We start from the raw sequence: 23,782 nt of genomic DNA, 5'->3' as shown, positions 1-23,782 counted from the left end.
TTGGTTTTGACATTCACCTACCCGTTGTATCTTGCTGACTTTTCAGGAAGCCTCACTTGCGGGAACTTAGCCGGATGGTGTCTGAGCCCTACTCCCACCCCTTCTCCCCCACCTCCCCTTCTGGAGAGCACTTTAACCCAAAGGTGTTGAGGGCTCTGGAAATCGTGTTTCTAGAAGGGATGCTCCTGCCCCAGGTGAGTGACCCCCTGGGGCAGGGGCTCATTCACCCACACAGGCTGAGCCAGAGGCGGTCTGCTTTGCTTCTCTGGGATTCCTGTCCTTATTGGTTAAATGAGGGCTTTAGAGGTAAAGTCACTTTAGATCCAATATTTAATGCTTCAGTGTCTAACCTACATCCTAGGGATCCCCCCCTTGACTTCAGTCTACATGCTCACTTCCCAGGGAACATTCAATGTACTGCTCAGACGTCTACCCAGGTCTTCCCTGCTCCTTAGTCCCAATCCCAGACAGAAGAGGAGGCTAGTCAGACACTGGGAGCGGTTTCTGGAGCCAGCCAGTGGTGTCGGTTCTTGGTGATACCCCAGATCCTAGCATGTGCTCTCCATGGGGCTGGAGGAGGGGAGAGCAGGGCACCCTCCTGCCCCCCACGTCTGCCCCTCTGCTCCATCCTCCTCCCCTAGAAACACGGTCACCAGCCCTTAAGAAAATCAGGCCCTCCTCCTCTGTGGTATTTTCCACTTTATAACTAACCTTGGTTTTTTTCCTCCCTTTCGTAGGACCCAAGATGGTCCCGATTTTGGACATTCTGTCCCTTTATCAGACCATGAAGCTGACGATGTTTCCAGATGTTTGGCTCACCTGGGAGGGAACCCGATTCTAAGCTCTGGCAGGGCCCAGGGGGCATGTCTGTGAAGCACGCTTTGTGAGAAACACCACGCAACTTGGCAGGGGCTGGGGGCTGCAGTGGCCTCAGAACCACGGCTGTGAGCCCAGGACGGCAGAGCCCCAGAGACTCGGGGTGCCCTGGTGGTGACTGCCAGAGGGCGAGGGACACCACCTGGCTCCCATCCTTTGTGTACAGAGCTGATATAAACCGTGACTACCATCTGGTTTGGGTTCCGTCTGCTGGGGACAAAGCCGGGGACAAGGCCAGGGACAGGGCTGCAGGTGGCAGAGGAGCTCCGTTCCCCGACCCTGAATCATGGGATCGGGCACGCCCTGCCTCATCCATGGTCATCACCCTCCGAAAGCAGCAATTAGAGGTTTGGGGGCACTGCGGCTTGCCACCAAAGGGTTACATGTACCTCTGCTCGGCCAGAAAACTTGGCCAGAGGTGGCAGAGGGGGTCAGGCTAAGTTCACCCTTAGTGGATCCATTTTACAGATTCCTGCCAATGTCCACACAGTGGTTTAAAACACGGCCCTGGCGTGGGCGAGCGAGTCCTGAGCCTGAGGCCTGGCCCTGGCGCTCGCAGGGCTGTGCCCTCAAGAAGCATGAACTCGGGTCAAAGACCGGCCACCTCGTAGGGCATGAGAAGCAAGGGGCCGTCCACAGTCCCTGGCCACGCGCAGCCCACACTTGACCTCCCAGGCTTTGCTTTACCTGCGGCTTTCAGGGCGCTCCGCAGCTCGTAGGAAGACATGGTGCCCGACTTGTCAGTGTCGAACTGAAGGAAAAGGTTCTGTGGGGAGGACAGAGGCATTGAGAACCAGAGGGAGGGTACCCGAAGGCACCACCTTTGACAGTAACTGCATACAGCCTGGACAGGAGGAGAGGCTCCTCCACCTTTTGCTTTCCTTTCCCTTCCGGGGGCAAGCTCTGGGGTACTTCTATAAGCAGGAGAAGGGAACTGGGGAATTGCATCACAATTCCTTCCCTTCAGCCCTTTCCCTTGGCCGCTGAAGACCCCCTCCTGCTCCAGGCTGGCGCAATCCCCAGAGGCCCTGCCCGGCGGGATCACGTACTGTCCACTTCTTCAGCTTGTCCCAGAACACTGTGAACTCCCCGAACTCTAGCTTCCCGTTGCCACTGGTCTGTGCCGAGCACGTTAAGGAAGGAAGGAAGGAAGATGAGCAGGGTCTCAACCCAAGGTGCCTCGCGGGACTTCAGGGATGGAGGGGCAACCGGCTGGCCTGGGGGACAGGTGGCAGAGTCAGGGCTCCTAGGGAGGTGGCTTAACTATCAAACCACGCATCTCTGAAGAGGGGAAATGGCAGAGGTAAGATGGGGATGGCACCAGCAAGTTCGAGAAAGCACAATAAAAACATTCCCTTAGCTGGGACCCCAAAGTGGCAACAAGACCCCCCAAGTGGCACCCCAAGTCCCTCCAAAAGCATCCCCCCCCCTCCACTGGACAGTCTGTGCCTCTTGATTCTGTTCCAGTTCTAGGGGCTGCCTGGTCTTTGGATGTTCCCCGAGAAGAAGACTATCCTACCGGTTAAAGGTGCCACATTCTAAGAGGGTCTGCACGACAGGAAAACACAGCCCTTTCTGCCCACAGATTGGAAGGATACATCCATTAGAGAAATGATGTTTTTACAGGAAATCAGGCTTAGCTTCTTGAATTGGAGGTCCTTTTCTGAAATCACACATGAAAGCAGAATTCATTGGACATGGGATAAGATAAGCCTATTGCCGGCTGCTGGAAGTCCAAGAGCGTGGTCAGATCCCGGGGTTGGTGAGGGGGAGACGTGCTCACTCTCAGGCTGCTGGTGAGAGCAGAAACTGACATGGCCTTTGGGAAGGCAACACTGCACAATATAAAAAACGGGAAGATCTTTCCATTCACTTATCCTAGTTTTAAGAATCCCAAGCCAAGAATTACAATTTAACATCTTTATCATCTGGTTATGTATAATGGCAAAAATTTAGAGATGACATAGATGACCAATGGAAGGGTAGGAGCAGAAAAGGTTATGTGCGAAGGATGGATTGTTACACGGTCCTTAAGAACCATGTTTCTGAAGCACATTTAATGATCTGCGGAAATGCTCATAAAAAGTCAGTTTAAAAGGCAGGATTTGCAATTATTGAAGAACCTTGAACACTTGTACACCGCTCGTAAAAGAGTCACTTTGGAAAACAGTCGGATGGTTCCTTAAAACAGGAAGTACAGAGTTACCGTGTAAGGCAGCAATTGTCCGAGGTATATACCCAAGAGAAATGTCCACACAGGTGACTCGTTCATGAATGGTCACAGCAGCATTATTCATAACGGCCAGAGAGTGGCAACAACCCTCATGGCCATCCGCGAGGAATGGAGAAACAAAACCTGGTATACTCCTACAATGAAATATTACCCAGCCATAAAAAGGATTGAAGAGTCCTGGCAAACACTACAACGTGGATAAATCTTGAAGACGTTATGCTAAGTGAAAGAAGTCACTTAGGATCACCTATTACATGATTCTTTTTATTTTTATTATTTTTTAATTAAAAAACCACAATTATTTATTTGAGAGCGAGAACGAGAGAGGGAACACAAGCAGGGGGAGCGGGAGAGGGAGAAGCAGACTTCCCGCCGAGCAGGGAGCCCGATGCGGGGCTCGATCCCAGGACCCTGGGGTCATGACCTGAGCCGAAGGCAGGTGCTTCCCCGACCGAACCACCTAGGCACCCCACATAATTCTTTTTATATGAAAAGTCCAGAATCGGCAAGTCTATAGAGACAGGAAGTAGATCAGTTGTTTCAGGGCCTGGGGGAGGTGGGGAGTGACTGGTCCTGGGTATAGTTTTTGAGTGATGGAATGTTCCAAAACTGGTTGTGGTGATGGTTGCACAATGTTGCAAACACACTAAAAACCGTGGTGGGTGAATTGTATAGTATGTGAATTATGTCTCAAAGCTGTTGCATTAACAAAATTGTATCTACAATTTAATGGCAGTTGTGTGTGTGTACAGATATGCACACCCTGAGAGACACACCAACGACACATGATACACACACACATATCTCAACAGCAGTTATCTATGGGTGGTTAGATTATTGGTGGCTTCTGTCTTTGTCTTTAGGCTTTTTTGCATTTTTATGTAATTTTCTCCCATAATGGGCATCGTTCTCGTAATCAGGAAATAAGCAATGAAAGCTATTTTGAAAGTCTACCCAAAGTCAGCCCTGGAGAGCAGGGAGCCTGGAGGAGCTGGAGGAGAGCCAGGCAGCATGAGGTCACAGGTCACACGTCCCCTCCAGAGGAGCCCTGGGGTCCCCGATGGGGGGGGGGATGAGCACTTACTCTTTTGCAGCCCAGCATTTAAAACATATTCCAGTTCCTCCGCTGTCACCTCCATGTCCTGTTGAAGGAGAGACAATTGCTTTTTATGGCCCTTAGCGCCTTCTTTGTTAGTTGCTTCTAGTTCTGAGCTTGATTGGGCTCAAGCGACAAGCCCGGCCCTCAAGGACCCTGCTGCGGGCCCGTGTACCCATTTCCCATGACTGTAGTCTGCTTAACTTCTCAGGGACTCACATGCCCAGCCCAGAAAGGATGGAAAAACTGGGCCAGGGGAGGAAAGCGTCCCTACCCCCTGAGCTAAAGCTCCCCACGTGGCGCTTCTGTTGGAGGACTTTCGTGTCTGGGTCTCCAAGCCCCTGCACAGCAGAACCGCCTGGAGAGTATTAAAAATGCCCACCCTGGGGGCTCACTCCGCGCTGGGAGCTCACTCCAGGGACCATTTCAATCAGAAGACTGGGAGGATGTCCCATGGATTCTTTTCAAAACCTGTAGGGTGTTTTCAGAACCACTGATCTCGGGCCGTCCACTAAGTCCACGAGATCTCAGCATCCGGGGTCCTTAGAAGCTTGTCAGAATTGTAGAGTTTCAGACCCTTCCCCAGACCTTCTGGGGAGGAAATCGGCATTTTCCCAGGATGCTCTGGCAAGGGTTATGTGTATGACAGTTTGAGTAGCACGGACTCACGGCTCCTTTGGTCCAGGGTTTTGAGCTAGTGGTGCGAAACAGTCACCTAAGAAGTTATTTCCATATGCGCCTGCCCAGGTTCCACCCCTGGAGCTTCTGAGGCCTGGGGAACGGGGTTTGGGGTGTTCAGCCCTAGAGAAGAATCGCTGATGCAGCCCAAGCCCCCCTGGGACAGAGCAGGCCAGAGGTGGAGCCACACGTCTGAGCCATCAGGCCAGTCCGAAGAAGAGCAGGACTGGAACCAGCTAGCTGATTCTACAGGTGCTTTTTGGTCATTAGTAAAGTTGGAAAGAATCTCCTGCAACATTCCCTCACTTCTCTTCCAAACCTGGGTCTCCATTTCTGGCAACTTCTGTCCCTCCTCAGCCGTGAGGAGGAGCTCATCCAGGCCGGTCTTCCAGCCAGCACCCAGAGCTGGACGTTTGGCGTTCCTATCCCGCCCAGCCCTGCTCCACCCTGCCAGGGGCTGCAGGCCGCCCTGGGAAGAGCAGATGGCCACCTTGCCTGCTGTGGCTTACACAAAGTAAGTCACACGAGTCCCCATTTTTCTCCACCCAGACTGCAGTCCCCAGGTCTCCCTGCCCTGCTAGTTCTTACACTGCTTGAAATCCCACCATCAGGGCTCCCCCCGCCCTGGTGCAGGTGTCCCACCTCTTTTATGATTCAGGAGCCCTGGCAGGGGAAGGAACCAAATGGAGTCATCAGCACCCACCATGAAATGGTCAATCAGGCTAATTTTATTTATGGCTACGAGGGAGCACAGGTGGGGCAGTTTCTAGGAGAACGGAGCCTGGGGCGAGGGATACCCAGGGCCCCCAAGAGTGGCCAGGGCCCCCAACAAACAAGCTGACAACCGAGGGGGCAAGAACGGGGTCGGGGTCGGAGAGCAGGAGGCGAGAGACAGATCCTCTCCTTCCCCAGTGGCTGCCCTGGCCCGAACTGCCAAACCTAGCCATGCCGCTGATGTTACCGGACAAAAATCATGTTTGCAATTTCATGGTGACGTCCCCGAACAATACCACCTTCCACCAGAGCAGAGAGAACATTCTAAAAGCAGTGGTTTGTGGACAGGGTGCAATGAGCCACCTCTTCAAGGCTTCCTCTAGCCTTCCACAGAAAGCCCCTGGGCCGGGCTGAGCTCCTTTGGGGGCCCTTGTCCCACCAACGGTGGCAGCCCGGCAGGAGGGGTGCGGTGGGGGAGGCGGTCTTTAGAGCCTCCCAAATGATCAGGCCTGGCCTCTCGTTGGCTCTAGCTCCACCAGGCCTCTGGGAAGTGCTGCTGACAAACACCTTACTGCATCCCTGGGCTGTGGAGGAAACCAGGCCCCTTCTTAGGTGACTGCAGGGGGTCAAGGCCAAGGGCAGCCTGCAGTCAGCCCTACCTCACCCGCAACTTGTTCAAACAGGGCCCGGAACTGCAGTTCCTCCTCTGTCTCCTGGCCAGGTGGAGTCGGCTTCGGAGGCTAAAAAGAAACCAGAGGAACTTACATGGGATGCACAGAAAAGACACTTGGCGTTTACGATTATCCCAAAGAAATACCAAGAAAAAGAGGCGCGCACAGGAGACCTTGTGGTCCCACGGGAGAGGCTGGGACCTCACTGCGGTGAGGAGGGGCCAGAAGTGGCCACTGCCTGGAGCATTAAGAATGGCAGTCGGATTCCTTGTGAAGGCTCTTCAGCGGGAGAATCTGGAAGGACCAATCAGGGGGGACATTAGCAGATAAGCGCGCTAAGGGAGGCTGGAGTCCTGACCGAGCTGGGGTCCCAGCCAGGGTGGCCACGGCTCCCTGCACCTCCTCTATCAGACTCCTCACCACTCTCAGCTGTAATTACTTGCTGAACCATCTGTCTTGACAGGTGGTGAAATCTCTGTAGGCCGCAGTCTGTCTCTAGCAGGCAGGCCTGGGCCTAGCGCATGGAACGAGCTCAGCAAATGCTTTGGGTGTTTTAGTTTTGTTTTGTGCAGATCAGTGCTGACTTTGGAAGCGTCACACTGTCCCAGGTACACCTCAGCACCTCTTCAAAGTCTTACAGCCCTTGGACAAGTATAAAACCCACCCCCTCTGCCTCCTACCAATACACATATGGTAGGGAGGAAGTCCCGTGTTCCTCCAAGTCCACTGTCAGGGAATCTACTAGCCACTCTCATTTTCTTCTTGATTATTTTTCTTAAACCGAATGCATTTTAAAGACATCCCACCCCCTTCAGAAGCAGCACCCAACTCTCGGAACAGAGCGAGTTGGACAAAATCATGTTTGCAATTTCATGGTGAAGAAACATCGTGCACAGAGAAACATTGGTCCAAACAAAGCTTTCTTCAGGGCACCTACCTCGTTCCCATGCCCCATCCTGGTGGGACATGAGAGCCTTAGAAGGTAGAAGGAGTGTCCCCCACGAGGTTGGAATCAAGGTACTCACCGGATCGCAGATAAACCATTCCCTGAACTTCAAAGCTCTGAATGACACTGTGATTGAAGGGAACTTTCGGGACAGTCACTGAACCCCACCCTCCAGAGTACCCTACGAAGGCTCACCTCCGGAAGTTCAATGTTCACGTCCCCATCCATGTCCCTGGGGGGCAGAAAACACGCTGGCTTACTTGTGGATTAACTTCCTCTCTAGGATCTGCAGCACCCAAGGACCCAGAGGTAGTGGAAGTTTCTGGCCCATTGAAGCCCTTCTTTTTCCATGAGGTTTACCTTTCACAGGGGCCGCAGACCCCCTGCACTGACCTCCCTCTCCTCCCCCTTATTACTCAGACCCTGCTGGGCATGAAAATAAGAGGGAGGCAATTGAGCCATCGGCAAGGAAAACTTGTAAGTTCTAAACTTCTAGAAGTAAAAGAAACTGAACCAGCTGCCACCCCTGTTTCCTGGATGCCCTATAACAAGGGATATTTATGAAGCGTTACATAGGCTAGCAGAATCCTAGAGGATCCACAAGTGAAGCAGATTCATTAAATATGCCCCATGAGCTCTACATCCCCAAAGGAGATTCAGTTCCTTGGACACCATCATTCAGTCTACTGAGGGTGAATTATTTCTGGGGGAATTGGAAAAGATTATAGAGCAAGTTGAGTCAGAACTTAAAATTCCCTCCAAAAGCTCCATCCTTTACCCCTGGCCCCTCCCCGAGGAAGTGAATCCCTGCTCTCACTGTGGGTGTCGGGGGTAGGCTGTGTGTGTGTGCTTATGTCTGGGGAAAAGAGGACAAACAATGGAAATGTTTATTTCCCTGTTCACATATTTAAGGGAACCTATAGTGTTTGGGAAGTGGTAATATTGAGAAGAGGACCAGGCTTTAGCTTTCGGTGATGCTAAAACATTTGGAAGAATCTAATCTTACAGAGTAAACATGAAGCACTCCCCAAGAAAGACTGCTAAAACGTCAAAGGGGATACCAACAAGCAAACATTAAGATGGAACTAGGTTAGTTCTCCCCTCCTCCTTATCCCCTGGGCACACACAACAGAACGCTTTTCAGAGGTTATTTAGGATAATCTCATGAGGACGAAGCCAGTGGAAATAAAGCTTCATGTGGTTCTTCAATCACTGAGCTACAAAGCTGGTGCTTATGTTCCAGATCACAGCAGATTAAAGGACCTCATTTGGGGGCAAGCGTGAGTATGGGCTTAGCTTTGCCATGTCGAACCATCTACAAATGCCCAGGACTCGGACTGTGCCCCACTGCTGGGTCAGGGAACACAGGTGTGGGGCAGGTACAGCCTGGCTTCTCCTCTCTTGTTCTTCTTGCCCACAAGAGCAGTCAGTCTGCACGACTTTCGTGTGGGTGCTTTTGTGTGAGCAGATCCATCCTCAGCTTGTACCAGTATCTGGGAGAAGACTGGAGATCAACTCTCCAGCAGAATTTTCAAAAATTAAAGAAAGATCTTTAATTGCTTCTATTTAGCTGAGGAGAAGGAACCATAGCTTTTGTAATCAGCTTGGGAAACCCAACCAGACTGGACAACTGGGGGTATTCTCAACGCCTGCCGCCAATCCAATCTTAACCCACTAAACAAAAGATAAAACCAGAGGCCATGAACTCACAGCTGGCTCCATCTTGTTATCTAAGGCTGGTCCCTAGTTGGGGATTGATCTAGCTCAAATGCAGAATTAGCCAATTTGGCCATTCTCTGCGATCTCTAGAGTGTCTCTACTGGGAAAAGAAGTGGATGCTAGTATCTTGTACCATTTTTTTTCCCTCTGCCATAGAGCAACCAATGGCAAAGGGTAGTAATGGGAAACTTTTCATAGAAGTATCTAACACAAAATAATTTTGCTAAGACACTGCAAAGGGGGAGGTGGCAGAATGTCGGGTATATAAAATAGAAGGCAGACTTGTGTAGTGTAAGCACTTGACAATTAGCTTTTTTGATTGTAGTGTAAGTGCCTGGCATTAAGTTTTTGACCGTCGAGGCATCTATTTCAAAGACATTCATCTCAAACACACAGCCAGCTACACAGCTAGATACAAAGCCCAGCCACCCTCCCCACGAGGTTCCCTCTTTTTTAAAAAAGCTCTGGTAGACCACTTGGCCCACTGCTTGATTTTCCTTCAAGCACTTTAATTCCTGCTTTTATGTTTGAATGTTTTATGTTTGCTTTTATGTTCACCAATAAGGAGCCTGCGAAAACTTAGGGGCCTACCCTCGACCCCAATAAAGGCAGAACCCCAGGCCTGTGTACTCTCTCTCTCTCTCTCTCTACTCAGGACATCACTCTGTGGCCCCAGGTGTGCCATGTACCCTCCAGAACCTGTAAGTAATAAACCTTGTCTTTTCAAAGTTCCTTGGGTTGTTGCCGAGATACATCTTGCAATCCTAAAAAGATCCACAAGGGTCAGTCTGGCCTCAATGTTGGCTCTGGTTGGGGAAACGTCTTTGGGGGTTCACCACAGGAAGTACAGGCCCAGGTGAGTTCTCTCGGGCATTCCTAGTTGATGGCATCGCTGCCCATAGGCTGAGACCAACCCCAAACAATTTGGCCACATTTATTTAAACTGAAGCTGAAAGAACGGGTCATTTAGGAAACTTGTAATAGTCATCCCCTTCACTGTGTTCAAAAATGAGTCTAGCACTTCTAATTGTGGGTCCCACTCCAGAGATTTCTTGAAAATAGGGTCTGGAAAATGAAGGGCTCCACCCGAGAGGGTCTGGTGAGCATGATTCTGGGAGTGGTTGGAGAGAACAGCTTTTCAGTGGCTTGTTCGAGGGAAGGAAGGAGCAGAACCAAAATGGAAACATATCCTGCTTTGCAAATGGGTTAAGAAACCCTCCTGGTTTCTCAGGTGGATCGTGGAGAAGGGCAGAAAGGGGTCATGGCTCCAACAGTCTCCTGTGACTTCCCAGGGACTGAGCCACTAAATGAAGAGGAATTCTTGAGCCTGTTACTCACTGGGTGATGGCTTTCTTCTCTGAAAAGATCCTCAGGCAGAAATCGGCTTCCTGATGGGGCTCAAAAGTGCTGGGAATCAGGATGTATTCCCCAGGGGGCAATTTGAAGCGGTCGGAGACTTCTCTCAGGTTGATGAACGTTTTGCTTCTGGCCTGGGAAGCATTGTACCTGAAGAAGTTTTTGTTCAGATGCTCGTCTTTGCCAGGGCTCTGCAATGGAAGCATATTGGGGTTGATTCTATACGGAGGGCCGTTGGTTTTGGGTATTTGGACACAGTTGGGGGACTGGCCACTGAGTCTTGGGCATGTGGCCAAGGAGGAGCTGAGAATCCAGCACCTTAGGCAGTGGGCTCCGAAGAGTGGCTTAGTTCCTACCCACCTGGTAAATGGTGTAGCCAATGGTCAGCATGTCGGCTCCAAACCTCTTGAGTTTCCTTCGATCTTTCTGCATCAGGGCTACGAGGAAGGTGCAGTCCTCCTGCCCCTCATCTTTCTCAGTCAGGGACAATTTTATTTGTGGATTGGTCCAGAAGGTATCTGCCCTTTGAAAGAGGTGAATTATTTCATCTTCCTTAAAAAAACCACAAAAGACATGCACACACACACACACACACCACACGCTCCATCCACCCCCACCACATCCTCCCAAACCTGAGAAAGTCATTCATTTCTTCTCTCCCTGTTCCGATGGCCCTTGTGCTCTACTTCCCGTAACCCCGGTGAGAAGGCCAAGTGCTCCCCTTTCAACTCCACCTTCTCTTGAGCCATTTCCCATGCAGCTTATAAAGACATTCTTCTGGGTCTCCCATTTGCTCCATCTTATTTTTCCTTTGTGATATTTCAGAGGAGAGTGCTGTGCCCCTCTGGTTGTGCAGTGTGAGCAGAATCCACCCCACTCCCAGCTCCAAGCGTGAACGCTGATTGGTTCATCCTAGTCCCTCTTGCTGCGGACAGTTGGAACAAATCCAATCAGCCTGAAGCATTCACCAGGCAATATGGGTACAAGGAATTCCCAGTTAGAGGGAAGTTGGGGCCTTTTGTTGGATGACCCTGTGAACAAGTGAGGGCTCAGGAAGTCCTGGATGGTGCTGGCAGCCCTCCTGTGACTATAAAGAAATCCAGACTGAGGAAGAAGTCAACAGAGGAAAGAGGACAGAGCAGAGAATTCCAGACCAATGAGTTGATGGAACTATGCCTGAAGCCCACCCTACTTCTCTGAACTTTTCAGCTATGCAAGGAAAAAATTCTTTGAATTGCTAAACTAGCATGAGTTGTGCTTTCTATTACTTGTCATGGGAGATAACCTAAGTGACCAAACAAGAGTTTCCCCGAGCAATTCTTATCTGACTTCCAGCTACATCTCTGCAGCCCTCACCAGCCATCCCGGAAATCCTACTAACTCCACACTCAGGCTTTCTCTAGGGTCCTGGCGCTGACCTGCTGATGTCCCCCAGACTGCACTGGACACTTGGCAATGACAGAGAGAGTGACAAACAGATTACCAACCCAGGAAATTGCGGCAGCCCCCGGCCGTGGAGCCCCGCACCCAGCTTCCTTGATGGACCGTCACCTCCCACTTGTGGAGAGCATCCTCCTCCAGGGCGTCAGGAGTGAGGTTGCAGATTTCCACTTTGTCAAAGTGGGCCTTGAAGTCCCTAAACGCCATCCTGCAACAAGGTGGAGAGACACCATTCTCCATAGGAAGTGATGGTGATGCCATGATCCATTCATTCGCTTAATCATCTAACCAACCGGTAGTGAGTGCCCGCACCTGTCCTCAAGGATGGAGGAGAACTCACATGTGGGCAGACAGAAAATACACAAGCAAAGCTAAGGAAAACCCAGGTTCAGGGACTGTAGCCCACCCCTTGCATCTAGAGTGGGATGTAAGCAGTGATGTGCGGGTCAAGGCTCTTAGGAAGTGGGGGTGTCTCCTCCAATCTTTCCTCTTCTGCTGGCTTCCTGCAGATGGCTGGGTGACCCCAGGGGATGGTGGAACCACACAGAGGAAGGGGCTTGGGTCCCTGAATCACTGCATGGGGAGAGCCACCCACAGGATAGGGATGTCCTCCTGGACTGTTACAATTAGTGAGAAATAAACTTTATTGCATTTGAGTCTTTATACGTTTTGAGTCTACTTCTTACAGCAGCTGGTGTGACCCTAAGTCATTGGTGCCTTGAAGTATGGAGCCACTGTGACAGAATTCTAAACTATGTGATATCAGCTTAGCACTTGGGCAGGTTTCAAGGAAATATTAGAGCTGGAAAATAGATATTCACATTACAAATGGCAGTATACTTGTTAAAACTGTAAAAATATGGAAGACAGAGGCTGTGTTCAAGGGGAAAAGGATGGAAAAAGCTAGCATATTAGTATGTGTGCTGGTTTTTGCTTGCTGTGTTTAATAAGGCCTATAAGAAAAAAAGTGAGCTCAGACAAGAATTGACTGGTTTGCTCATCAGGGAAGAAAGCTGGACATCAGAAATGTGTGGTCTTGCAGGGTTGGAAGAGCCAACTGTTTTCTGGACCCCACAGGAAGAAACAAGATCAAAGAAGCTTCTAGAAACAAAGGCCCATTAAAAACTCCCAGTTAAGCAAAGAGATTCCACCCCATAGAAAGTCCAGATTAGGAATGTTTCCTGCCCACTTAGGTCTATTTTTTTGGATGCTGTCAAGGTCACTGTCCTCAGGGGCCTTTGTCATCAAGTGGGACAAGGGAGTAGCCCCCAGGAGCAGCGGGGCTGCCTGTCTTCAAATACACCACGCAAACTTGGATGATGGGTAGTTCAGAGGAGGGACGCTGGGCTGGAGACCCAGGCTCAACCCCGTCTTCATATCAAATTCTCTGCCAACCTGGGTGAACATAAGGGGCTTGAGACCAATGTATTTGATTTACCAAAGAAATTGAACAAAGACAGACAGAAAGCAAGCAAGCAAACCAAGGGCTCTAGGGCACTGTGCTCATACCTGTTATATAGTTAATACAGAAAGGAAAACAGAGACGAGCGCCGTACCAGAACTCCCCCTCGTCGAGAGCCGTGTGACACAGACGCTTTTGCTCGGCTGCACCAATGGAACGCCACTCGGAGGAACTAGGAGGAGTAAGCAAAGCCGGCTGAAACAAGACTGGCCTTGTCGGGGCGTGAGCGTCCCTCCCGAGGCGCCAGGGTGGTGGCTATGTGGGGCTTGATCCTGGTCAGTGCCTACGCCCTGGGCCCCGGGAACGCCCCAGGGGATCTAGAAGCTGGTTGCAAAGTGCGCGTCCAAGAGCAGCCAATGGCCAAAGGTCCTCAGGATCATTTGAAGTCCCTCTGTAGGGGCTTATCACAGGACCATCATAGGACGTTGAACACGAGCAAGGTAACAGAAACTTCCACTGCAAGTCAGAAGGGGACTGATGTGTGCCCCAGAGCATCTCCCGATCTCTCTTCTTCATTGGTAAGTGACTTTTCAAAAAGTGATAATAGTATCTTATGTTTGCTTGGGCTTGACATTTCACATACTAAACGCTTTCTTTAGGTGAGCTCTCCAGGAAGCCTCCAAGTTCACCGTGTCTCTGCGACCCCTACAGCCGCCTCCCAATTGTTCCAGCTGAGTAACTGCCGCCGGGGTACCCAACCGACGTGGCCCCCTCATCCACACCCTGCAGAGCTCGTCCCGGGAAGGACCCAGGAGGAGCCCCTCTCCAGGTCCTGCGCGGCAGGGTCAGAACAGCAGTACCCAGAGCCAGGACCTTCCGAGGGGCTCACACCCCAAAAGGGGCCTGCCAGGCTAACGCGCTTTCAGTACTTTGCTCCTAACAGGCGGGGTCAGGAGCAGGGATCAGGATGGGGACCTCCCTCCGTCACCCCGAGGCTGAGTGGGAGCAGGAGGAAAGCTCGCTTCCAGCCTTGACCCCAGGAAATGCACTTCCCTTATTTCTCCCTCTGCGTGTTTCCCAGGAGAAGAAAAAAAAAATGGCCCTTTTACACGCTGTGTTCTCTAAACGGAAGAACACTCTAATAGTCTATGTGTGATATGAAGCAGGCTCATTAATTTCAATTTCAATATTTCTGTTCTTTCCATTTCTGCCAGGAGAGGGAGGCCGATCTCTTTCCTCCTGTGATGTTGGTGTGAATCCATCTCTGCCAAAGGCCCTGGGCTCTGAGACGGCAGAAGCCAAAGTGGGGGGAAGGTGGTGGGACAAGAACCACGATGGGACCACAAGCCCCTGCACCCTCAGGCTGGAGTCAGGTTAACAGAGACACAGACACTGATGGCTGGCGACATGGTGGCCTCGTGCTCTGAGGACAAACACAACTCAAGTTCATTTACTGAGGCTCTAGACATGCTGAGGTCTCCCCAGAGTCCCACGAGCGGTGAGCAGGCAGGGGTGTGACAGCAGGACCCCAAGATGGCAGAGTCCTGGCTGAGGGAGCAGGTGGCTCAGGTGGGCCCTGCCCAAGCACATCTAAACGTTCCCGGATGCTAGCCACCTGGGCCGCTTCGCGAGGGATGAGGAAGGGACACATACCCGCAAGGGAGATCTTTCTATATAATTGGGGGCCAAGAAATAACCCTGGTTGACTGCTATGGAAGTCCAGGCTCCAGACTCCACTGGATCTCTAGCCAATGGCCAGGGACCAATCAGAGAGAACCCTGTAGTGACCGGCTTGGCAATATTTCGGGGATTCTCACACCTCAAATACTCATGGCCACCCCTACTCCCCACACGTGCGCTCACACACACACACCCTGCATATTGGAGCTACTCATCACTGGAGATAAAGCCTCTCACAATATCATGGGGAGATGACATCTCCCCATGGGAGGGAGTATATCCACTAACGTAAGTAACAGTACCTGGAAAGGTGAAAAAGCCGTTACAAGGGTGTTCAATTTTGACTGCATGGCGGGCCAGAGGGCTGAAGAGGGAGGAAGTGAGGTCACCCCAGCAGCAGGATAGTCCCCTGAACGAGAGCCAGGAGGGAACTGTAGACACAGTGCCCCTTCTTCATATGCCTGCAGAAGCCCCAGGAAGGCAAGGAGGCAGGGACTGACCTGTCACTCCAGGACCCCTTCCACTCAACCTGGCCCCAAGGGTTTCGCACTCTGATGAGCTCTGTTTTCTGGCCTTGGAAGTTTACCTAGAGGGGAAAAACATCAGGGCAATGTGGAATGATAAATTCATGCGTGAGCTCCAGAGTACTTCTCCTCCAGCCAGGGTTGGCTTTCCCAAAAGCCTCTTGGCAATGACACGCAAAAGACATGTCAAAACTCATCAATTCTTAACTAGCCCTTGGAACTCTCTAATTCCTAGTGAGCACAGAGGCTGGCATCACCAACAATGATTATTAATCACCCCAGAATTGGATACGCTGCATCTGGGAAATAAAGTAGAATTACAAATAACAAGAAATTAGTTCACGTGAATCTTCAAATGAATGAGTTTTCTGTCTGGATTGGAATCGCCCTAGAGGCGGGGGCCGAGTCTTATTTATTGGTGTATCGTCAGCATCTAGCACAGCGAGAGGTAAAGAGTAGTTTGTCCCAAGTGCTCAGGGACCTATGAGTGAGTTTTCTTCATCCGTAATATCTTACTCACAGATGAACGAAAAGTATATAGGCGCACACTGGGAATTTAAACAACGATAAACAAAAACCACTTCCAAGTCTTCTGAATCCAATATTCCCCCTTTCAGGTGTCAGGTGAGGATTTCTGCTGTCCATATGGAGAGCCCTTGAGCCAGTAAAGAAAGATGTTCAGCCATGCCCTTCATGCTCTGCCCCGGACCAGGAGAAAGGGCCAGTGCATTTCAGAAAGATTTTGGAGGAAAGAGAGTAGAAGTAAAAAACTTCTATTCATCAACTAACCAGAAATTTTAGCTCAAAACACTTTATCCTCATGCACTGGGCACAAATCATATTTTTGATGTGTAAAAATTAGGTTAGTATAACTTCTCCAGAGTCTAGGATGCAGCTTGCAGCTCATCATTTAAGATGTTCATTACGTGAAATGTGCAGGCAAGGTAAATGTCTTGGAGGTGGACAGAAAGGAAAAGCCATTGAACAGATGGGGTGGAAGGTTTCTATTACTGGAAACAATATTTGGAAGCTGCAACATTAAAAATCACATGCCTACTGGGGCGCCTGGGTGGCTCACTCTGACTCATGACCTTCGGCTCAGGTCATGATCTTGGGGTCCCAGGATTGAGCCCCGCATCGGGCTCCCTGCTCAGTAGGGAGCCTGCTTCTCCCTTCCCTCTGCTCCCCAACCCCCGCTCGTGTTCTCTCTCGCTCATTCACTCTCTCTCTCTCAAATAAATAAATAATCTTTAAAAAAAATCACATGCCTACTCAAGTGAGTGATTGGCAAGGCATTATGGGCAGGGAAGGAGGGGAAAAGAGCCTATGCAAATAGTTCAGCTCTAGAGACTCTCATTGCATCCACCACCCTGTAAGCTCTGCTCACAGTCCCCTGGTGAGGAGGCAGGACAGGCTTCCTTCCGCACTCCTTACTCCCCACTCCTCTGGACTGTGTTACTCAAAATGTGGGCAGCAACAGGAGAGGCCAGAGGTGCTGCGTCCTCTACAGACCGGGTTTGAGACTTGTCCAGCGGAAGCATGAGGTGGGCTTTTGGACTTCACTGAACTAGAACCTGAAAGAATGTGGCCCTTGGCTTCTTGTCCTCCTCTTCCATGTCATTCCCCCTCCCTTCTCTTTCCCACATGTCCCTTCAGGAGCTCTTGTCTAAACCAAGCACTCCCTAGAAGTCAGAGGGGGTACTGTGTGGGGTCTAGTAACCCCTGGGGGTTACTAGTTCTACACTGGGCCACTGCTGCAGAGAATGGGACTTTTGACGGTTATTTTTATGTGTCAACTTGACTTGGCCACTGGTGTCCACATATTTGCTTTTACACAATTTTGGGTGTGTCTGTGAGGGCGTTTCTGGATGAGATTAGCATTTGGATTGGGAGACTGAGTAAAGCAGAGGGCCCTCCCAGATGTGGGTTGGCCTCATCTAATCCGTTGAAGGTCTGACTAGAGCTATAGAAGTTGGAGGAAGGGAGAATTCATTCTCTGTGTCTGACTGCTGAGCTGGGACTTTGATTCTCTTCTGCTCTTAGACTGGGACTTATACCATTGATTCTCTTGGTTTTTGGCTTTTGGACTTGGACTGGAACAACCCCACCAGATTTCCTGGGTTTATAGCTTACAGATGGTGGATCATAGGACTTCTCAGCCTCCATAATCATGGGAGCCAATTCCTCATTCCCTATCTATTTATCTATCTATCTATCATCTATCTATCTATTTATCTATCTATTATCTATCTATCTATCTATCTATCTATCTACCTATCATCTATCTATCATCTATCAATATCTTATTGATTCTGTTTCTCTAGAGAACTCTAGAATTAAGGAAGAAAAAAAAAAAGAAAAGAAAAAACAAAGCCTAGACTCTTACACTAGTTAAACCAGGTTGGTACTGTGGTAGAATCACATGTTTCTCTTTCTCTCTCTCCTGTTTTGCTCTTTTGGATTCCAGCCTGCCTCCTTTAGATGAGACCTTCTCTAAAATGTCTGAAGGTGTGGTTTAAACTGTGATGCACTAAATCAGTATAAGGGATTAGCACTGCTGAGTCTATTCCTGTACCCTATCCACAGGGGTTCACGTCGCCTACCTGGTCAATTCCTGTCACACTGTAGGCATGGCCCTTAATGAGACCAAAAGGTGTCCGGGCTTCAGATTCTGTAGCATTTCTGATCTAAAATGTGAAAAAAGCAGCGTTGGACCCATTGGGTAAGTCAAGCCTTCCCTACCTGCCCAGACCCAGCTCTGTGCCTGGCCCCTTCTGCTCCCCCATGTGCCTGACGCATATAAGATCACCCCTAAGATGGTTAGCTGGGACATAGAGCAATTCCCAGTCTCTTACCAGGGTGAGGAGACCCTCATTCCGAGCTCAGACTCCAGGGAAAAGTTCACTTTTTTGCCTCCACACAGAGCAACTTGACCCCACCCCCCATCATGTAGCCCAGCACAAGATAGAGGTATGATCCCATACACCAAAGAGAGGATAAGAAGCATTTAACAGTCTCACATACAACCCTATGTCACAAACTTGGAAACACAGAGGAAAGGGATAATTTAGTAGCAAAGAAGATATTCCCAAGGTTAATGCAAGAGGAAACACAAAACTTGAATATGTTCTCTTAAAAAACTGGGTGAGGTAAAACTATACGTGTGTATGTTTGCATGCATAAAGACGTTGGAGAAAATACTGTTAGATTCCTATCTACTGATGTGAATGTTTTAATGCTATAGGAAGTAGAAAAAAACAAGTTTCGAAAAAGTATGGAGTAAGACTCCATTTAGTAAAATCTATGGAGTAGGACTCCATTTAGTAAAATCAAACTGACTTCTCCTATGGTTTTGTATTTAGGCACATGCACATGCCCATATGTCTGAGTAAGGAGGGGGGTGTGAAGGGCACACACTGGGTGTCCCAGGGCTGGGACTTAGGCAGGGGCATTGAAGTTTACCTTTATAGATCTAGGATTGTTCCACCTGATACAATAAGTGTGCCCTAACTTTGTAATTTGAAAAACATTAAATTAAAGCTTTTGTTTTAATGAAAATACATAAACATCGACACCACTGTGCCTCCCCGCCGCCCCGCCCCAAAAGTTATGCTCCTGGTCTCGCCCAGCCAGGGCACCTGCTGGTCTACAGCCCGGGGGCAGTGCCAGGAATGTGAACACGCAAGTGAACGACTTACATCAATGGAGCAGCCCACCAGAGAGCCCCTCTTCAAGGCCTTCTCTAGAATCTCATAGAAGTTCTCTGGAGCCTCTTTAGTTGCAAAGGTCTCTGCTACACCCCCGGTGAAGTCTTCCATGGCCTCGAGGGTGCTGCCCCCCTTCAGAGCCTCATAGCTCCCATTCAGCCTGTCTCGGAAGGAAGGCAGGGACACCGCTGCAGGGAACAAGGAAGGCCACCAGGTGGCGCCCTTTGACCAGAGTTTTCCGAACTCTTCTAAGAACCATTGTCTGTCCTGGCCTTGCCCTGGGTTGGGTGGTGTGGAAGGAAGATGGGAAGCAGGGATTCAGCTTTACGTGGAGCTCCAAGGATCCTGGGCTCTCTATGAGACAGGCAGTGCAGTGTGGTGGTAAAGAGCGTGGACTCTGGTCCCCGACTGGCCGCGGGTGCAAGTGGCAGAGCCACCACTTGCAAACTGAGGGCTCCGGGGACAACTCGCTTACCTAGTGCTTCAGTTTCCAAATTTACAAAATGGGGATGATGGGCGTATGCTCCCTCCCAGGACTGCTGTGAGGTGTAAATGAGGCTCGCCCGCCCTCCCTCCCTCCCTCTCCCTCATCTTACACAGAACAGGGAACAAGACTTGACCATGAGGGTGTTAGTTATACATAGACTGAGACAAAGTTGAGGATCTTTCTCTTCCTTTCTGGTCTCACATACTCACAACCATTTTTTCTCTACATAATGGTCTTTTTAATTAATATAATTAATATATTATTAATATAATATATTAATATAATATTATATTAATATAAAATTAATATAATATACAGATATAATAAATTAATATAATATAAACGTTTCCATTTAGAACGGTTTCAGATTTATAGAAAAGTTTGTAAACAGTAGAGTTCCCATATACTCCTCACCCAGTTTCCCCCAGGATTAACATCTTGGTACACTTGTTACAGTGACTGAACCCATACATTATTATTATTAAAGTCTCTACTTTCTTCTTATTCCCTTAGTTTTTACCTAATATGCTCTGTTCCGAGATCCCACCCAGGATATCACATCACACTGAGTCCTCAAGCCCCCTCTTGGCTGTGACAATGTCAGACTTTCTTTGTTTTCCATGACCTTGGCCATCTTGAGGAATACTGTCGGGTGTTTGTAGAATGTCTCTCGATTGGGATCTGTCTGCTGTTTTTCTATTGATTAGACTGGGGTTATGGGTGTAGGGGAGGAAGACCACAGAAGTAACATGTCCTTCTCATCATGTTGTATCCAGGGTCCATACTGTCATCATGACCCATCGCTGTTGATAGTGAGGTCATGTCCATTAGGCTTCTCCACTGTAGTTACCTTCCCTCCCCCTGTCCACGCTATCCTCTTTGGCAGGACACCATTACGAGCAGCCATCCCTTCAGGAGCAGAGGGATTTGCTCCACCTTTAATTACTTGCAATTCTTCTACGTGGAAGATTTATTCTTTTCTCCAATTTATATTCAGTCATTTATTTATGTCAATATGGACTCAGGGATATTTATTTTGTACTTTGGTTTATAATCCAAAGTACTTATTTTATTGCTCAAACTGTCCCAGCTTTGGCTACTTTCAGCCTCGTCAGCTGGTTCCTGCGTCCTTTTGACATAACCCCACCAGTGTGTGTGTGTGTGTAAAACATGTTCTTTCACTTCTTGGTACTACAAGATGCTCTAGGCTCATCTGTGAGTTCCCCGGCCCAGTCCTAGAATCAACCTTGTCTCCAAGGATCTCTGGTTCCTTTCTTTGGAAAAACGGTATTAGAGACCAAGACCTGGGAAGTAGGGTTGCTTGTTCCTGTGGGGCTGCTGTTCTTTCTAGGCCCCCTGTGCTGACAAAGTGAGGAGATGATGTATGTACACCGACCCAGGATATATACATGTGTCTATCTGGAACGATCTCTATTAAACAAAACATGAGAACAGCCTGAGTCTCCAGCCCTAACCCACGACCACAGGCATCATTCTAAGCCTCCTCCCCTTGCTTCTCTGTAACCTCCTCTCCAAAAGTGAGAAACCTAGCTCCACCACCTGCCATCCATCTCCTTAACTGTTCAACTCATTATATACATATAATGGTATCAGAATTGCTGTCCTTGCCCGTATGAGAAACAACTTAATCAGCCTGAGTAGAATGCTTCCTTTTGCTTTTAATCTTACAGACCCCATTCATGCCCACAGTTACTCAGGTCAGCTCCTTTTTCTCCTACCCCTGCAATGAGTTTGTTGCATAAATTTGCAATACAGTTATGAAATGCATGGTCTGCATTTCATCCTGGGATTCCTCATCCTTCTCTATGATTTTTAAATCTTCATGTATTAAGCTTCTTTCTTTGTGCTGTGAAGTTTTATGAGTTTGATAGATGAATGGTGTCACGTATTCACGATTACAGTATCATACAGAATAGTTTCACCACCCTTAAAAAGATCCCTTGTGCTCCACATATTCATCCTTACCTCGTCCTTCCCTCCACCTGAACCCCTGGCAACCACTGATCTTTTTCCTGTCTCCATAGTTTTGCTTTTTCCAGAATGTCATATCATTGGAATCATGCAGTATGCATGTAGTCTTCTCAGATTGGCTTCTTTCACTTAGCAATATACATTTAAGATTCATCCATTTCTTTTCATGGCTTGATAGCTCATTTTTAAATCACTAAATAATGTTCCATTGCCTGGATGTACCACCATTTGTTTATCCATTCATCTTGAAGGACATCTTGTTTGCTTCCAGTTTTTGGCAATTATCAATAATGGTACAATAAATATTTGTGTGCAGCTTTTGCATAGACACAAGTTTTTATCCAACTCATTTGGGTAAAAATGACTTTTTACCGGACTCATTTACCAAGGAGTGTGATTGCTGAACTATTAGGTAAGACTATGTTTAGTTTTATAAGGAACTGCCAAATGTCTTCCGAAATGGCTGAACCATTTCTCATTCGCACCACGAGTGAATGAGAGTTCCTCTTGCTCTACATCTTCATCAGCAATCGGTGCTGCAAGTATGTAGTGGTATTTCGCTATTGTTTTCATTTGCAATTTCCTAATGACAAATAATGTTGAGCATCTTTCCATGTGCTTATTTGCCATCTGGACATCTTTTTGTGGTGAGGTACATCCCAATCATTTTTGGTCTCTTTGAATGACCAAAAATTAAAGATTTTCTTTTTTAGGAAACTTATTCTTCACTCTTTGAGTGAATACCCTTCAAATTCCACTGGATCCCCCCAGCTGGAATTCCTGACTCAAGCCTTTTCCATAGCTGCAGGGGGAGGATTTCCCTGGGCTGGGCTCACCGAGGATGAAGCCATGCCCGCCCAGCCCTGGAGAGCACAGGCACTGGCCCTGGAGAGGATCCTGCCGAGGTCTCCTGGTGGGGGACTCACCATGGGTAGAACTGGGGCTGGGCTGCCTGGCTGTCCTGTGCCCCTTTGCCCATCTGAAACCTGTCGGGTGCCTCGGAGGGGTGTGTATAGACTTAGCTGGAGCAGATGGGCATGGGGGGCAGGTAGTATACCTTTGGTTCTTCTTTGATGGCTTTAATTCTGTCCTGCTGATTTCAGGATCAATTAAACCTCCGTTTACCTTCACTTAATTTTGCCACTTGCCAGAGTTAGAAGCACAAATGTGCTTCCCAGTTCCCGTCTCTGAAGACAGGTTTCCCATGGCCTGAAGATCCGGGATGAGCCCAAGAGGGACTCCCAGGGGAGCTCTGCTGTCAGCTGAGCACAGAACTCAGGCTGCTTGGCCTTTTGCTGACAAGCTGATGGGCTAGACATTGAGAGTGCTGGCGGGAACCAAGGTCGTCTGGCAGGCGATTAAAAATGTTTGGGTTCCACTTACTTTGAGCTTCCTCAGCTCGTTAAATCCACAGAGACAGAAATCAACATGGCGGTTGCCAGGGGCTGGGCGCAGGGGATGGGGGGTTGGAGTTTAGCAGGTGCAGAGTTTCAGTTTTGCAAGTTCTAGAGGTGGATGCTGGTGATGGTTGCACAACAGTGTGAATGTACTTAACGCCATTGAGCTGTACACTTAAAAATGATTAAAACGGTCCCTTTTACCACAGCCCAGATGTTTGAGCTATGATGGTGCTTGGTGGCAGGTTGGGAGAGACCAGTTCTGGTAACACATCCAGGTTTTCCTCCGCCTACCCTCCCAGCTCTTTGGAAAGTCAGACACAGGGGGGACATGTGTCGCCACTCACTGAAACTCCCTGGAAAGGCCCCAGGGGTGGAGACCTGCTTCCTGGACAGCACCCCTCCTCCCTGGGCAGGGGGCACTCACTTGGCGTAGGCTTTTTCCAGCAAGGCGCTCCAGAACTCGCTGTGGTCGGCGGAGTGGAGGAAGATCAGGCGGTCCCTGAAGGTGGGCAGCCGGTCATCGATGACCACATCCAGCCACTCACTGTGCTGCCAGAACTGTTGGCCAGGATGGAGATGGAAAGCACGGGGGTGAGTCCCAGGGGAGCCCAGCCCCGTCCGTGTATGTTTATCACTTGGCTCTTTCTCCCTCAGACCACACACTGCCCTTAGGGTCCTGAGGAAAATCACATGCAGGTCCCATGATGGGGCTACCTGGACTGTGTCCACTGAGCCACAGGCTGAGCACCCCACCCGCCGCGGACATCCGCCTGAAGACCCCGTGTGGACCCATCAACGCCGGGGGCGGCGGGACAGGGTCACACGCGGACACCGCGGGGTGGGCTGGGTTAGCTCTTCTGT

General features: G+C 49.4%; 1 protein-coding gene across 3 annotated transcripts in view; it reads right to left on the bottom strand.

Moving 5' to 3' along the window:
* The window catches only part of CAPN9 (calpain 9), a 42,297-nt gene that overhangs the window by 6,473 nt on the left and 12,042 nt on the right, over nucleotides 1–23,782 (bottom strand). For 2 of the 3 annotated variants that reach the window (XM_035008371.1, XM_035008373.1), the window contains 14 exons: nucleotides 23,346–23,479; nucleotides 19,034–19,202; nucleotides 17,939–18,022; nucleotides 15,312–15,397; nucleotides 13,286–13,363; nucleotides 11,777–11,937; nucleotides 10,650–10,807; nucleotides 10,272–10,480; nucleotides 7,410–7,446; nucleotides 6,257–6,337; nucleotides 4,194–4,251; nucleotides 2,475–2,539; nucleotides 1,926–1,994; nucleotides 1,564–1,642 (listed from right to left, as the gene is read on the bottom strand). In XM_035008371.1, the coding sequence (XP_034864262.1) occupies nucleotides 1,564–1,642; nucleotides 1,926–1,994; nucleotides 2,475–2,539; nucleotides 4,194–4,251; nucleotides 6,257–6,337; nucleotides 7,410–7,446; nucleotides 10,272–10,480; nucleotides 10,650–10,807; nucleotides 11,777–11,937; nucleotides 13,286–13,363; nucleotides 15,312–15,397; nucleotides 17,939–18,022; nucleotides 19,034–19,202; nucleotides 23,346–23,479 (1,468 nt within the window). The remainder of the gene's footprint in view (nucleotides 1–1,563; nucleotides 1,643–1,925; nucleotides 1,995–2,474; nucleotides 2,540–4,193; nucleotides 4,252–6,256; nucleotides 6,338–7,409; nucleotides 7,447–10,271; nucleotides 10,481–10,649; nucleotides 10,808–11,776; nucleotides 11,938–13,285; nucleotides 13,364–15,311; nucleotides 15,398–17,938; nucleotides 18,023–19,033; nucleotides 19,203–23,345; nucleotides 23,480–23,782) is intronic. The other variant, XM_035008372.1, reaches the window with a different exon arrangement.

Source organism: Mirounga leonina, unplaced genomic scaffold, assembly GCF_011800145.1.
Source record: "Mirounga leonina isolate KUSES-001 unplaced genomic scaffold, KU_Mleo_1.0 Mir_152, whole genome shotgun sequence".
Lineage (NCBI taxonomy): Eukaryota > Metazoa > Chordata > Mammalia > Carnivora > Phocidae > Mirounga > Mirounga leonina.
The sequence above is the reverse complement of the archived record's forward strand: the minus strand, read 5'-3'. Positions and strand labels throughout refer to the sequence as shown.